The sequence below is a fragment of the Electrona antarctica genome (assembly GCF_951216825.1).
Source record: "Electrona antarctica genome assembly, chromosome: 19".
In the NCBI taxonomy this organism is placed as follows: domain Eukaryota; kingdom Metazoa; phylum Chordata; class Actinopteri; order Myctophiformes; family Myctophidae; genus Electrona; species Electrona antarctica.
Window position 1 is genome coordinate 6,014,428 of NC_136800.1, and position 13,203 is coordinate 6,027,630.

The window sequence follows — 13,203 nt, forward strand, 5'->3', positions numbered from 1 at the left end:
AGGCGTTTAAACACTAAAGTCCCCGCAGTCCTCTTAAGGGTAGGCTAAGCCACAGTGGTGGACAGAAATGAAGTACATTTACTCAAGCACTGTACTTAAAGGACCACTTCACCACTTTTCAACCTATCTTTATATAATAGGTCCTCACTAATAATCATGATAAAATGGCACGATTTCTTTCTACTCAGTCTGTGTCTCATAGGAGGGCTGTGGGCAGTTTAGAAACCGTCTTCCAGTGACATCATCATTAGGCAGATTATTTTTTAAACAAGCTTTTTTTACAAAAATGTTTAGATTTTCATTATCGTGAGAACGATGGCTTCCATTTTCGCATTGCAACTTTTCAGGACTAGAAAGCCTGCAGTTTTTATTAGCTTGTATTCCCCATCGATGATGTCACTGAAAGACGGTTTCTGAACTGCCCACAGCCCTCCTATGAGACACAGACTGAGTAGAACAAAATTGCGCCGTTTTTTCAAGATTATTAGTGAGGACATATTATATGAAGATAGGTTGAAAAGTGGTGAAGTGGTCCTTTAAGTATGGATTTGAGGTATTTCAGTATGTTCATAATGCAGATAATGCAGATTTAGATGTACTGTAGGCCTATTATTACAAAAATACATTAAACATCCTAGTTGTCCTTTGGCTAGTATTCAGGTTTTTGAAAGATTTTGACAAATTTAGAAAACGGGACATGGTTACTTTTGGTACTTTAACTATATTTTGATGCCAATACTTTTATAGTTTTTTACTTGAGTTTACTATTTTACTTAATAAATAATCTGAGTACTTCCTGCACTCCTGCTATGCAAAGACCACAGAGACCAGCTTTATTGCCCGCTGATATGACAGCGATGTAGGCTACTGTAATTTCTTCAACCATTGTGAGCAATGGTCACATATGACGGTCACAGTGGTGGTCAAGTAGTCCAGACCAAAACACAGCTTGGATCTACGAACCCACAGGTCTCCTTGATGGGTTCCAGGGCAGAAGCAATACACAATAACGTCTCACGCTCCTAAAGTTTCTTCATCTAGCAGAAAAGACAACGCTCCACTGTTATCTCAAGGCAATTTATTTAGGCCAAGACAACGTGAAAAACTGCAACACAAAATAAATATATTTTTTATAACAAAAGGAATTAAACATGAAATATGAATGCTGCCTTTTAAAGTGTCCATAATCGTGAAATGTCCATGTTATCCAAATATCCACATTCACCATAGCCTACATAAACACAATGAAATGTCCATATTCACATGTTCACAAACGATGGAATGACACTGTTTACAACAAACCAAATGACAGTAACGTACCGTGTGGGCCTTCTTTCTGCCGATTATTTTAGGAGAGTTACATTCTTAATCTTTTACTTCTTCTTAATCTTATATTTCTTTATTTAAGGACACTCTTTTTGACGTGGAAAGAGCTGTTTGTTCTGAATGAGCCTATAGCTCACCCTGTCACCTAGCCCGTCTCCGGACCCCCGGGTTGAGCTCCTTTGGACCCAAAGTCATCAAAATGTCAGAAAACTTTAACGTAGGGTTCCAAGAGGGGCTACCTGAGTACCTGTCACCCAACTTAAATCACATGAGACCTGCACCTGCAGCATCCCCTTAGGTCATAATGAACTGAGCAGTAGATGGCACTACAGACTACAACATACAAATACAATGTTACCCAAAACAAAAATACATACAGTACAGTACACATTTTCCGAAAAAGCAATAAAATAAAATATTACAAATTCTGGGACAGCTACACTTTAAATGAGCCATGTTTTTAAAAATATTAGAGAGAGGTTCACATTAACAGGACCATACAAAGCATCACTTGAGAATAGCAAAAGAAAATTAAGAAAGTATAATTATACACTTGATTGAAAATCAGTTGAATGAAAATAATGTTACATCGTTGTTCTCGCGATAATTCCTGCCTGCAGCCGCCACTTGTTGCTCTGCTAATACTGTGTTGTCTTATTTGTTCAGTACATTCCCATATTGAGTGGAAGTCTGGAAGAAGTGGGCTGCTGCTGCATAACGATCAGGTCAGCAAGTCTTGTAGCATTTTCAGATAGGCTACACTACTGTAAGGTTGTTATTTTGTAGTGCATTTCCTTCGGGTCTCACAATGCATGCTAATTGTGTACCAGTAGCTACGTCTGTACTGCAGCCGTTATGCATACATAGGCTACTGTAACTGCACGATATGATAATGTAGTAGCGGTAGCCTATAGTACAAAGTACAAACTAGCCATGGTTCAGGTTTACATGTACGCGAGCGTCATGGTTCAAATCAGCCTGTTTTTGTGACTGCCACATTTACAGAGCAAACGTGTACATACACGTTCAGATTTCAAATATAAAGTGCTCACCACGGGTGTTAGGATGTTAGGATTGTCTTGGGTCGGCTATTAGTACCTGTGCATTCCGCATTGTTTAATAAAAAAGCATTTTGGTCCCAGCTCCAGTTTCTCAGTTTTTTCGCCAATGTCGCCATTAGGCTTTCAACTACGCGCCCCTGTCGGCCGGGGGTGTATTGCACTCTGATACACTGGGTGCGTTCGATGTATGCACACTGACCGCACTGCCAATACAAACTGATAGGCGAGTGCTCTCCCGGTGTGCAACGGTGAATTTCCGAACGCACCCATTTTGAGAAAAATAGCCGGGGCGCTCGGATTATCCGAAAAAAGCATTTGTATCCGAGTCGGATACAAATGCTTTTATTGCTTTCATTAAACAACGCGGAATACACGGGTGAACCAGGAACATTCTAACATCCGTGGCACCTTGGGTGAGCACGTTATATTTGAAATCTGAACGTGTATGTACAGTACACGTTTGCTTTGTAAATGTAGCAGTTACAAAAAAACAGGCTGAAGTTGAACCTGAACCTAGAGTACCTATACAACTACAAACATGTCTTTAATAATGAAAAGCTAACGAAATGGCCACTGTCTGAAATTGACTTCCAATGGCAATGGGTACCCAGATTGGAAATTAACAGACGTTGCAGTAGGTAGGCCTACATAGTAGCTTGATTGAATATTAATTTTCAAGGCTTCATTCTTCAATAGGTCGTGGTGGAATGTGCTGGAGTTACTAGACAGGAAATCTCTATATATAAATTAGTTGTACACTCAAAAAAGACAAGTGGACGACAGAACAGGCAAACAAATGTATAGTAAAAGTTGTCAGATTCAGAATGATCATGAGTTATTACAGTCCAAAGTTCCCTCTGCAGGAACTAGCCTGTTCTTTTCAGTTAGGTCCTAGTGCTGAACTAGAAGCTACATTTCGGTCTTATTTCACTCAGTTAATTTTCTTTTTTTTGTAGCATATAGGCGTGTGTGTGTGTGTGTGTGTGTGTGTGTGTGTGTGTGTGTGTGTGTGTGTGTGTGTGTGTGTGTGTGTGTGTGTGTGTGTGTGTGTGCGCGTGTGTGCGTGCGTGCGTGCGTGCATAAACTACCAAATAAATGAAATGTATGACATTGACAAATAAACTCAGTAAAATAAGACCAAAATGTAGCTTGTAACTGTAGGTTCAGCACTACATTAAAAAATAATATATAAATAATTATGTTTTTCCATCATCGATGGAAGCATTGATGAGTGGAAGCAAATTGAGTTAGTGGAAGCAAATTGAGTCATTTTGTAGGTGCCAAAACATCTCAACAAATGAAGGAAAGTATCAAATAAGGTAGCAAAAACATCAAATTAACATGCACCATTGACCATTTTAGCCAGGCCTATTAAGAAAAGCCAGTCTATAAGGTCACACAAAACGTATCGCGATGTGACGCAATTGTGAGCTTGTAGATCTGCTATTTCTGAAATTTTTTGAAATTTTTTACAGAAATGCCCAAAATAGAGAAGCTAAGGTTAAAGTGGTTAATTAAATTAATCCCTTAAGAGCTGAGACCAGATTCTTTCTAAATTCTGACAGTTTTCTGAAAAACCTATGTTTCTATGTTGCTCTAGTCTCTCAAGACAGACTGTTGACTCACGGCATCATGTCGATGCCCAGAATGATATAGCTGTATTTGGCCGCAGACCCCCATCTGAAAATATGTTGTTCCGGGGAGGCGGGGACCCCTCAAACGCAAATATTTGAGTTAAACACGTTCGCTGTGAAATAATATCTATTCAAAGATTTGCACACGATTTTTCAAAAATAGAAGATCTACATGTTCGTAGATTTGTAGCTTGTACATCTGCTATTTTTCAACAGCTATAAAGTTTAAAATAATGGCTAAAGTGGTTAAAAAGTTAAGGCGACACAGATGCGTCCTCAGGTCTAAATGGGTTAACTCCTCTGTACTCTGTGTCTTTTTTTTTCAGGCTGCAAATAATCCCAAGAGCCCATTGATTATAATACCATCATGTCAGATCTGAGTGGGAAGGTCCAGACGGTCCTGGGTCCGATGGATCCCGAGCAGCTGGGCCGCACCATGACCCACGAGCACCTGACCATGACCTTCGAGTGCTGCTTCTTCCCGCCGCCGTCGGGCGAGGAGGCGGTGTCCGAGAGCCCCTTCCAGATGAAGCACATGCACTGGCTGAGGCAGAACCCCTACTGCAGCCACGAGAACCTGCTGCTGCAGCAGGAGACCGCCGCCGTCCGCGAGGAGCTGCTGGCGTACAGGGAGGCCGGAGGGGGCACTATCGTGGAGAACACCACCACAGGTATCACGGCGCGTGCACACATAGACCATCAAAGGGGGGGCTTGAGCCCATGCCCTGCCCGCACGGCATTGCCCTCTCCAGACCATGAATGCAGCATTTACTATGGTGACAAAAATGCAGTCCGGCATGCCATACCCGAAGGCAGCATTCAGGAGAATTGCCTTTTTCCCAAACTCTCATGAACTTGAACGCTGCATTTTACCTTGAAAGAATTCATCCTCTGTGTAGAAATCCATGTTGTACGCCGACAGAAAATAGCATATCTACAAGCTCTCAGCGCACAGCGCAACGCGTTGGGAGCTTGTAGATCCACTATTTTCACAAAAAAATTATTGTGGATTCTCTAAAAAGTGCCCTTTTAGAGAATTTCAGATCTTGCCTCTCCTAACATTCTCTGCACTGCACATCCCTGCAGGTATCGACCGTGACCTGCCCACCCTAAGGCAGCTGGCCAAGGACACTGGGGTCCATATCATAGGAGGGGCTGGATACTACGTGGACTGCACCCACACAGACGCCACCAAGAAGATGACTGTGGAGAAGGTGGGTTTTGGATTATGGAAATGTCGCCGTCGATTTGAATTTTCTCAACTTAAGTTTTGCATTTGTGTGCCGAACTTGTCTGCTGGTTCATTTGAATGGGTTATGCACTACTCCATCCATACTGGTATTCTTCGTAGAAGAGTATCTAGATGTTGATGTTTGCTTCATGGAATATGGAAACGTATACAATGTCCTTATTGCTTTTTGAACGTGTTTATCTATAACCGGCTTGTTGTAAATGCAAGGTCAACAACATCATTGTTCTATGTTAAAGGACCACTTTACCAATTTTCAACCTTATCTTCATATAATTGGTCCTCATTATAAGATTGTACCATTTCTGTCTACTCACTCTGTCTCAGAGGGCTGTAGACACAACGGTTAAGGCCAGAGACCTTCAAATTGATATATTTTTTAAATTAATGCAAGAACGAAGGTTTCTCTTTCAGCATGCTAACTTCCCAGGAAGAGCTGTCATTTCTATTACTGTAGGGGACTCACTTCTTTCCCATTACTGGAATCTCCACTGATGATGTCACTGGTAGGCAGGTTTCTGAACTGTCCTTAGCCCACCAAAAAGAGAGTGAGTAGACGGAAATTGTGTCAATTTATAATGAGGACCAATCATATGAAGATTAAAGGACAACTTTAGTTTTTTTCAACCAGGTTCATGTTTTAGGTTATTAGAGAAAGTAAAAGATGAGTGTTAATTCTTTTTCATTTGCTGCTTTCTTTCGTTTTAGGGATTTTAGCTGTTTTTGACAGGGGGCGGGGGCATTCGAGCATGGGGCTAAATATGTATTTTTTTTATTATTTACTAGTCCTACTAGACCCCAAGAAATTACATCTGGCCACAAAAGATCACAGGATCTACTGAATGTGTCAAATGGACTTATTGAGCCTATGACACACATGCAGTGTGGCTTTCCCCCCAGTAGGCTACCTTCACATTCAGTAGATCCTGTGATCTTTTGTGGCCAGACGTAATTTCTTGGGGTCTAGTAGGACTAAGAAAGAAAAGAAAGAAATCGCCGAAAGCAGAAAATGAAAAGAAATTAACACTCATCTTTTACTTTCTAAACCTAACACATGAACCTTGGTTGAAGAAAAACTAAAGTTGTCCTTTAAGTTAAAAAAGAGTGAAGTGCTTCTTTTTAAGTAGCAGTTTTGTGCCTCAGCTCACAGACATCATCATCGGCGAGGTGCTTCACGGAGCGGACGGCACAGACATCCGCTGTGGCGTGATCGGAGAGATCGGCACCGGCTGGCCGATCACGGAGAGCGAGAGGAAGGTCCTCAGGGCCACGGCCCATGCCCAGGTCCAGCTGGGCTGCCCCGTCATCATCCATCCTGGCCGCAATCCTGCCGCCCCCGCCGAGGTCATCCGCATTCTCCACGAGGCCGGCGGTGACATAAGCAAAACTGTTATGTCACACCTCGACAGGTTGGGGTTCCCTCTATAGATAAACGGCGTTTGCTCACTCACTTCTTCTGTGAAGCTTGAAGTCTAAAAATGTCTTCTAAATCCTTTATGTTTAATATTAATGCTATTGTGCTATAAACATTTTCATGCCAAGGACCCTCAAAAATAATAATTTTGATCGTTTTATCTTAAAGGGATAGTTCAGATTTTTTGAACTTAAGTTGTATGAAATACTTGCCATTAATATAGTGGTTGCAACTGTATTAATTGATTGCCCGAGTCCCATGGTGGGAGTTCTGCTCTGGTTTTGGTCAATATTAAGTAGTTCCGGTCATTTTGTGGGGGGCACTGGGGCCACGCAGTAAAAGTAAATGAATCCACAAAACGAATGTCATTTGTATTGTTGACCTATTTCTAAAATATTAGCGCGACTTTCGTTCAACTTTGACCCCTCTATCACATGGAACTATTTTTTTGGGCGTAGTGATATGGACACAAAAAACATAGTTATGTGTGATAGAGGGGTAAAAAAAGAACGGAAGTTGCACTAATATTTTAGAAATAGGTCAACAATACAAATGACGTTAGTTTTGTGGATTGATTTACTTTTACTGCGTGGCCCCCAGTGCCCCCCACAAAATGACCGGAACTACTTGATATTTCACCAAAACCAGAGCAGAACTCCCACCACAGGACTCGGGCAATCAATGAATACAGTTGCAACCACTATATTAATGGCAAGTATTTCATACAACTTAAGTTAAAAAAATCTGAACTATCCCTTTAACAACAATAGAAATGAAATACCGATGTATAATAATCATGGACTCTGCCATTAGGAGTGAACGGACTAAGAAGGACTGAAACCACCCAAATATGGGACCCTTATTCTCTTGGGACTGTATGACCTGTAACATAATGAGTGTTAATACTAGAAATGTAACAAATGATGTGTAACAACTACGAAATGTACTGTGGTGCCCAACACGACCTACCTGTTCACCAAAAAATCAAAAGAATAAAAACAAAGTTTCCAAAAAAAAATTGTAATTGCCCAAAATTAATAATTGGCCACGGACCTCTATTTAAAAATATTTTGTTCCAGTGACCCCCAGAAGCATAGATTTGAGTTAAAAATGTCTTTAAAAGATATATAGGCTAATTCAAAGATTTTTAACGATTTTTCAAAAATAACTGATCTACAAGTTCATAGCACGAAGTGAAAGATGCGCTATAAGTTTGTATATCTGCTATTTTTTAATAGCCAAAGTATAAAATGACACAGATGCTTTCCTGGTTTTACTGGGTTTTAAAGTGTAATAATCAAATAATTATGATCAAGCACCATACTTTAATTTGAATCCTTCACTATTCCTTCCATACACTACAGGACCATATTTGATGATGCTGAGCTACTTGAGTTTGCCAAGCTGGGGTGTTACTTGGAGTATGATCTGTTTGGGACAGAGATGCTGAACTACCCATATAACCTAGAGGTGGACATGCCAAGTGACAGCCAGAGGGTCAAGGCGTAAGTAACGGCACTCTTTAACTCATCCATCGCCACTAGGGGGCGCCAAAAGGCCCTGACCGCCACCATATATCTTTTATTTTATTTTATATATTTTTATTTTTTTCAAAAAAAAAGTCTAAAAAAAAACTAAAAATTTTTTTTTTTACCATGTTATAAAACACGAAAAACACGTCCTTGGCGCTCCAGGACATCATGAAAAAGAAGTTAAATAAGTCCTTGGCGATGGATGAGTTAAAAGGCGAAACAACAGCCAGAATTCACAATATCCAGAAATGTGTACCATGACTATTGAGTTGGCATGTGTGTGTTTATGCGTGTCCGTTTCATGTCTCTTCTTCAGATTGGCATTGCTGGTGAAGGAAGGCTACGAGGACAAGATAGTGATCGCACACGATATTCACACCAAAAACCGCCTGACAAAATACGGAGGCCACGGCTACTCTCATATCCTGAAGAATATTGCCCCGAAGATGCTGACCAGGGGTATTTCCCAGAACCAGGTGGATAAGATACTCATCGACAACCCAAAACATTGGCTTACATTCAAATGAGGCATGAAGGAGTTGAAGGGAGGTTTTTTTGCATAATTCTATAAATTCAGTTTATCTTGATAATAAAGATACACTGTCAATGCAACATATGATGTTGCAATTAACACATTACACATCTACACTGATTTCTGATATACTCTGGCAGAAATCACATTCAAAATAGACCGTTATTGATTCATTATTTTGTCCCTGAAAAACATTTTAGCCTAATGTTGTTTGTACTGTTTGTAATGTTGTTTGTACTGAAAATACAAAGCGCGACGCGTTGTGAGCTTGTAGATCGGCTATTTTCAGATTCATTGTGCAGGGAATGTGTTGCATTGAGCCAGCAGTCCAGCCAAACACTTTGTTGCTTCAGTACAGTTTTTATACAGTCCAGTTTTATATCAGATCATATAGATAGAAATGTCTCATTCAGATCCAAACTATGCAAAACTATCGGAAACAAAACGTGCAATCCTGAGACTATACCTTCCAATATTGGCAGTCTCCTTTTGATACCATTTGAACCGAACATTCATTTTGAAAAGCTTCGAGGGGAAAACAGCTCTTGTCCTCCAAAAACAAAATCTGAATACAATGTCAGATTACATATTTGTTTTCCTTTCGAATCAGTGCTCAGGAAACTTGTTTGCACATTGCAGCTGTGCTTATAAACATTGTGCTAATTGGTCCAATTAAGCCATAACTGCTAATTAAGCAGTTTTACTGCAGTTAGATAGTTTTCACAGTAAATCAAATAATTGTTGGTTTACAGTATACATGCAGCGCAGCACCTGTAACACAGAGAGTAGCTTTGTTAGATGAGCTGTCATGTGGCATCTCAGCAGTGCGGCGTGTGTGTTGGAGAATGGTTGGTGGACCCTTCTGAAGGACAAGTGTCCCGTCCGTCCCCAGTCCCCCCCTCCTCGGGGAACAGGTGGTATCACAGGGTGACTTCACCACATGATCAATGGTATAGCTGCAGCTGGCCACACAATATGTACTAGTTAATATATACTTTAACCCATTTAGACCTGAGGCCGCATCTGTGTCACATTGTAGCTTTTAACCACTTTAACCATTATTTTAAACTTTAAATGTTGAAAAATAGCAGATCTACAAGCTCATAGCATGGCAGCGAGTGCCGCGTTACGATCTTGTAGATCTGCTATTTTTGAATAATTGTGAAAATGTGTCACATCCTTGAATATATTATTTCACAGCAAACATTTTTGACTCAAATATTTGGTCCCTTGAACAACATATGTTCAGATGAGGGGTCGGCGGCCAAATACACAATTTTGGGAGTCCTTGACATGGAAAAAGTTTGAGAACCACTACCATATATAGAAACATAGGTTTTTCAGGATTTAGAAGACATTTGGTAGAACCGGGTCTAAATGGGTTAACTATATGACAACGCACCATGTGGATGTTCAGTGGACAAAGGGTCTCTCTGATGGACGAGGGAGAAATGGTTGTCGTGATGTGACTGACTGGATGTTATATATAGTGGCATTGGATTTGACTTTCACCTCTCTTCTAGTTCCCTCGATAAGGGGCTTTCATGCTGTGTGTGCGTGTTGAAAACAAAATGATTGTATGTGATCCAACCAAAATGTATAAGCACTGTCAGAGATATGTTTGAACAATAAAAAAAAAGACATGTTAAATAAGAAGACAGGCACTGGTGATTATTATGATGATGACCTTTAAAGCAGTTCACATTCATTCCAAGCATGACAGGATATAGCTTATGATTATTTACATGTTGCTAATATTTTAAAACGTCTACCACATACAGTACATATTCAAGGAACCTGTCATGTCATCCATGCTATAGAAATGCTCCTTAATCGGAATATCAATTATTCTGTCAATCTGTTTTATTCATAGACAATCCCTGTTTATCATGATATACGAGTATTGCAGACACAATTCATAATATTACAGAATAAACCTTACAAAGTGCAATAAAGATGAGCATGATTTGATTAATTACTTATAATGCTATACATATTCATACTGACTGTACATTTATCTTATATGTACATTTTGAAATTCATTACAGGATTATTCTGTAAAATGCGAGGCTCTCCGCTAGCATCGTGTAGATGTTTCAGTTTTCATTTTAATTTCCCCACAAAATTGTCTTGTTCCCTTCGCAATTCCTATGTTAATCTAACCTATAACGCATGGGAAAATTAGCATGTTTTTTTAAAAGAACTCTTAAAGAACTGAACACGAAGAGAAGAGTGAAGTATACAGATGAACAAAATGTCCAGTTCCAGTCAGTCAGTCAGTCAGTCAGCATACACCATGAAGCCAGAGAAAGTACTGTACTTGTTGTTGTTCCCCCCGTGCGCCTTCCCCCCGTCCAGTTTGATGTAGATCTCATCCCCGGGCTCCAAGTGCAGGACAGCGCTGTTACTGGCATAGTCGTAATTCTGATCGGCGTCTTGTGCAATCGCGCTGGCTCTCACCTTGTGAAAGGAAATAAAGGTGCAGTAATAATGCGGTGGATTAATTTATTTTATTTTAAGGGCGTCTCTCTTTTGTTTAGCCTATACATTAAATGACAGCCTGTTAAATGGATCGGTACAGCCTTGGATCAAGACTATATCATGTATTTTATTTCAACGAGTCTGACTTTTACTTTCATATATGAAAGTATAACTCGATCAAATATATATATGATATAGTGTTGATGAATTGAAAATGGGCGACCCTGATGGCTTGATCTGATGTATATAAATAATAACAGTGCTTTTTCTGGTTATATCCTCAGCAGTTTTTGTATTGACCTGTACTTTCGTTTGAACTGTACCCAAAACTGTGAATACAATTATCATTTATCAATCAATTGATCCAAGGCTATAGAGTCGGACATGAGTTGCATGCACTGCACAGACAGACCACGTCTCCGATCAGCACTTCAGAACCACGGACAGCTCCATCACCTGAGCTTCACGACAAACCTACTGACATCACTATTCAGGACTGAATATTAGTTTCCCATTATCGTAATTTAGGATAAAAGGGTTTCATTATTATTTCACGAGGCGTCATCATCATTCATACCTGGTTGTTTTTACACAGATCAGCCCACATGCTCGTGCCGTCTCCGCCACGCATAAGCACATGGTAAACAAAGAAGTAAATCCCCGGAATCGAACAGGTGAATTTCCCCGTGGTGGGATCGTAGTGGTTGCCGAGATTAGTGACCACGTCGTCGAATTTCAGCACCTCGTAGCCCTCGTGTTGCTTTTTCAGCCCCGCGTAAAACGCGATCTTCGGCACCGTGCTGTAGGTGGCCGCGCTGATGCCATGACCCGTCGGTCCGTTGTCGTTTGCCGCGGGCGGTCCGGGTAAACCCGGGGGTCCCGGCACCCCTCTCGCCCCGGGCGGACCGGCGGGTCCGGGCTGCCCAGTGGGCCCTCTGGGACCCATCCTCCCCGTGCGCCCTGGATCTCCTTGGGGACCCTGGATAAAAGTTGGCAGAGACTGAACCAAGCGACTGTCTTTCAGCGAGTTAGTCGTCTTGGCCGTGGCCTCCGCCGCCGCCGTGTTCCCTCCCCCGTGGGAATCGCACACCATCTGACAGGCTCCCAGCATCTCGTAGCGGCCTGGTGCTGTCCCACTCCCGGCGGAGTTGACCAGGATGGGGATGAGAATCACCAACGCCAGCACCGTGGCGACGCCACAAACACCGGTTGCGATCATTTGCGCTCTGCCGACCCGTCGTCTTCTCCTGCTGGGTGAATGGCCTTCCAGCCTGTTTCTAGACGTATAATATATATTATATTTTAATACCAAGCAACGAATTGATCCTTAATTGTGATTTAAATTCCCGAACGTGAATGTTGTGTTAAATATTTCTGTATAAAGCCAAACACTCACCTACATTATTTTTTTTACTGCAAAATCTATTTACTTTAGTTGCTCAATAACAAAGTAAAGTTGCGAATAATAAAGCCTATTATTATATGATATCATGCAGGACCGTAGAGGTTTCTGCCCTTGCATCGCAATGCTACAAAAGGGAATGGACCAGATTTCAAGAGATACCTGTTCATCGATTCGATAGTTGGATAAGGGATGGGTATGGGGGGGGCTGGACAGAATCAGATATACCATCTCTTCCATCAAAAGAGGGAGAGAGTGGGAATGAGCTAAGGCAGGGTTCTGCACCCTTTTTGAAACCAAGTGCCATGCATGTTTTTAATTTCTAGATATAGTCAGTACATGTGCCATGTCAACATAAACACCATCCACAAATATGACATTTTCCCTTCTTTTTAATGTTTTTCTTTCACATCGTTATACACTGATCATTAGACTCAGTGCAATAACCTCACCTATCTCCCAGACTCCCTCCCCAGTCAGAGTTCAGAGTTTTAATGAATGTAGAATTATGTGCAGGATGTAATTTACATACAAATGTGAGGGATGGTGTTATTTATAAACCAAAAATCATC

The 13,203-nt window shown here is 41.0% G+C and overlaps 2 protein-coding genes across 2 annotated transcripts; one reads left to right on the plus strand and one right to left on the minus strand.

Moving 5' to 3' along the window:
- Window positions 1–1,946: 1,946 nt before the first annotated feature.
- pter (phosphotriesterase related) lies at window positions 1,947–9,312 on the plus strand. The gene is made up of 6 exons (XM_079488624.1): window positions 1,947–2,051; window positions 4,348–4,692; window positions 5,108–5,235; window positions 6,414–6,679; window positions 8,049–8,189; window positions 8,533–9,312. The coding sequence occupies exons 2-6, from the start codon at window positions 4,389–4,391 to the stop codon at window positions 8,741–8,743; spliced, it is 1,050 nt and encodes a 349-aa protein (XP_079344750.1). The 5' UTR covers window positions 1,947–2,051; window positions 4,348–4,388; the 3' UTR covers window positions 8,744–9,312.
- Window positions 9,313–11,028: 1,716 nt separating this feature from the next.
- Window positions 11,029–12,448, minus strand: c1ql3b (complement component 1, q subcomponent-like 3b; the record flags this gene model as incomplete). Its single annotated transcript, XM_079488626.1, has 2 exons — window positions 11,029–11,208; window positions 11,807–12,448. 2 exons carry the CDS (start codon window positions 12,446–12,448, stop codon window positions 11,029–11,031), a joined length of 822 nt encoding a protein of 273 aa, XP_079344752.1.
- Between the last annotated feature and the right edge of the window lie 755 nt (window positions 12,449–13,203).

Coding starts and splice junctions, on each gene's coding strand:
- pter (XM_079488624.1), top strand. CDS start 4,389: ATGTCAGATCTGAGTGGGAAGGTCCAGACGGTCCTGGGTCCGATGGAT. Junction 4,693..5,107: donor CGTGGAGAACACCACCACAG/GTATCACGGCGC, acceptor ACATCCCTGCAG/GTATCGACCGTGACCTGCCC. Junction 8,190..8,532: donor GACAGCCAGAGGGTCAAGGC/GTAAGTAACGGC, acceptor TCTCTTCTTCAG/ATTGGCATTGCTGGTGAAGG.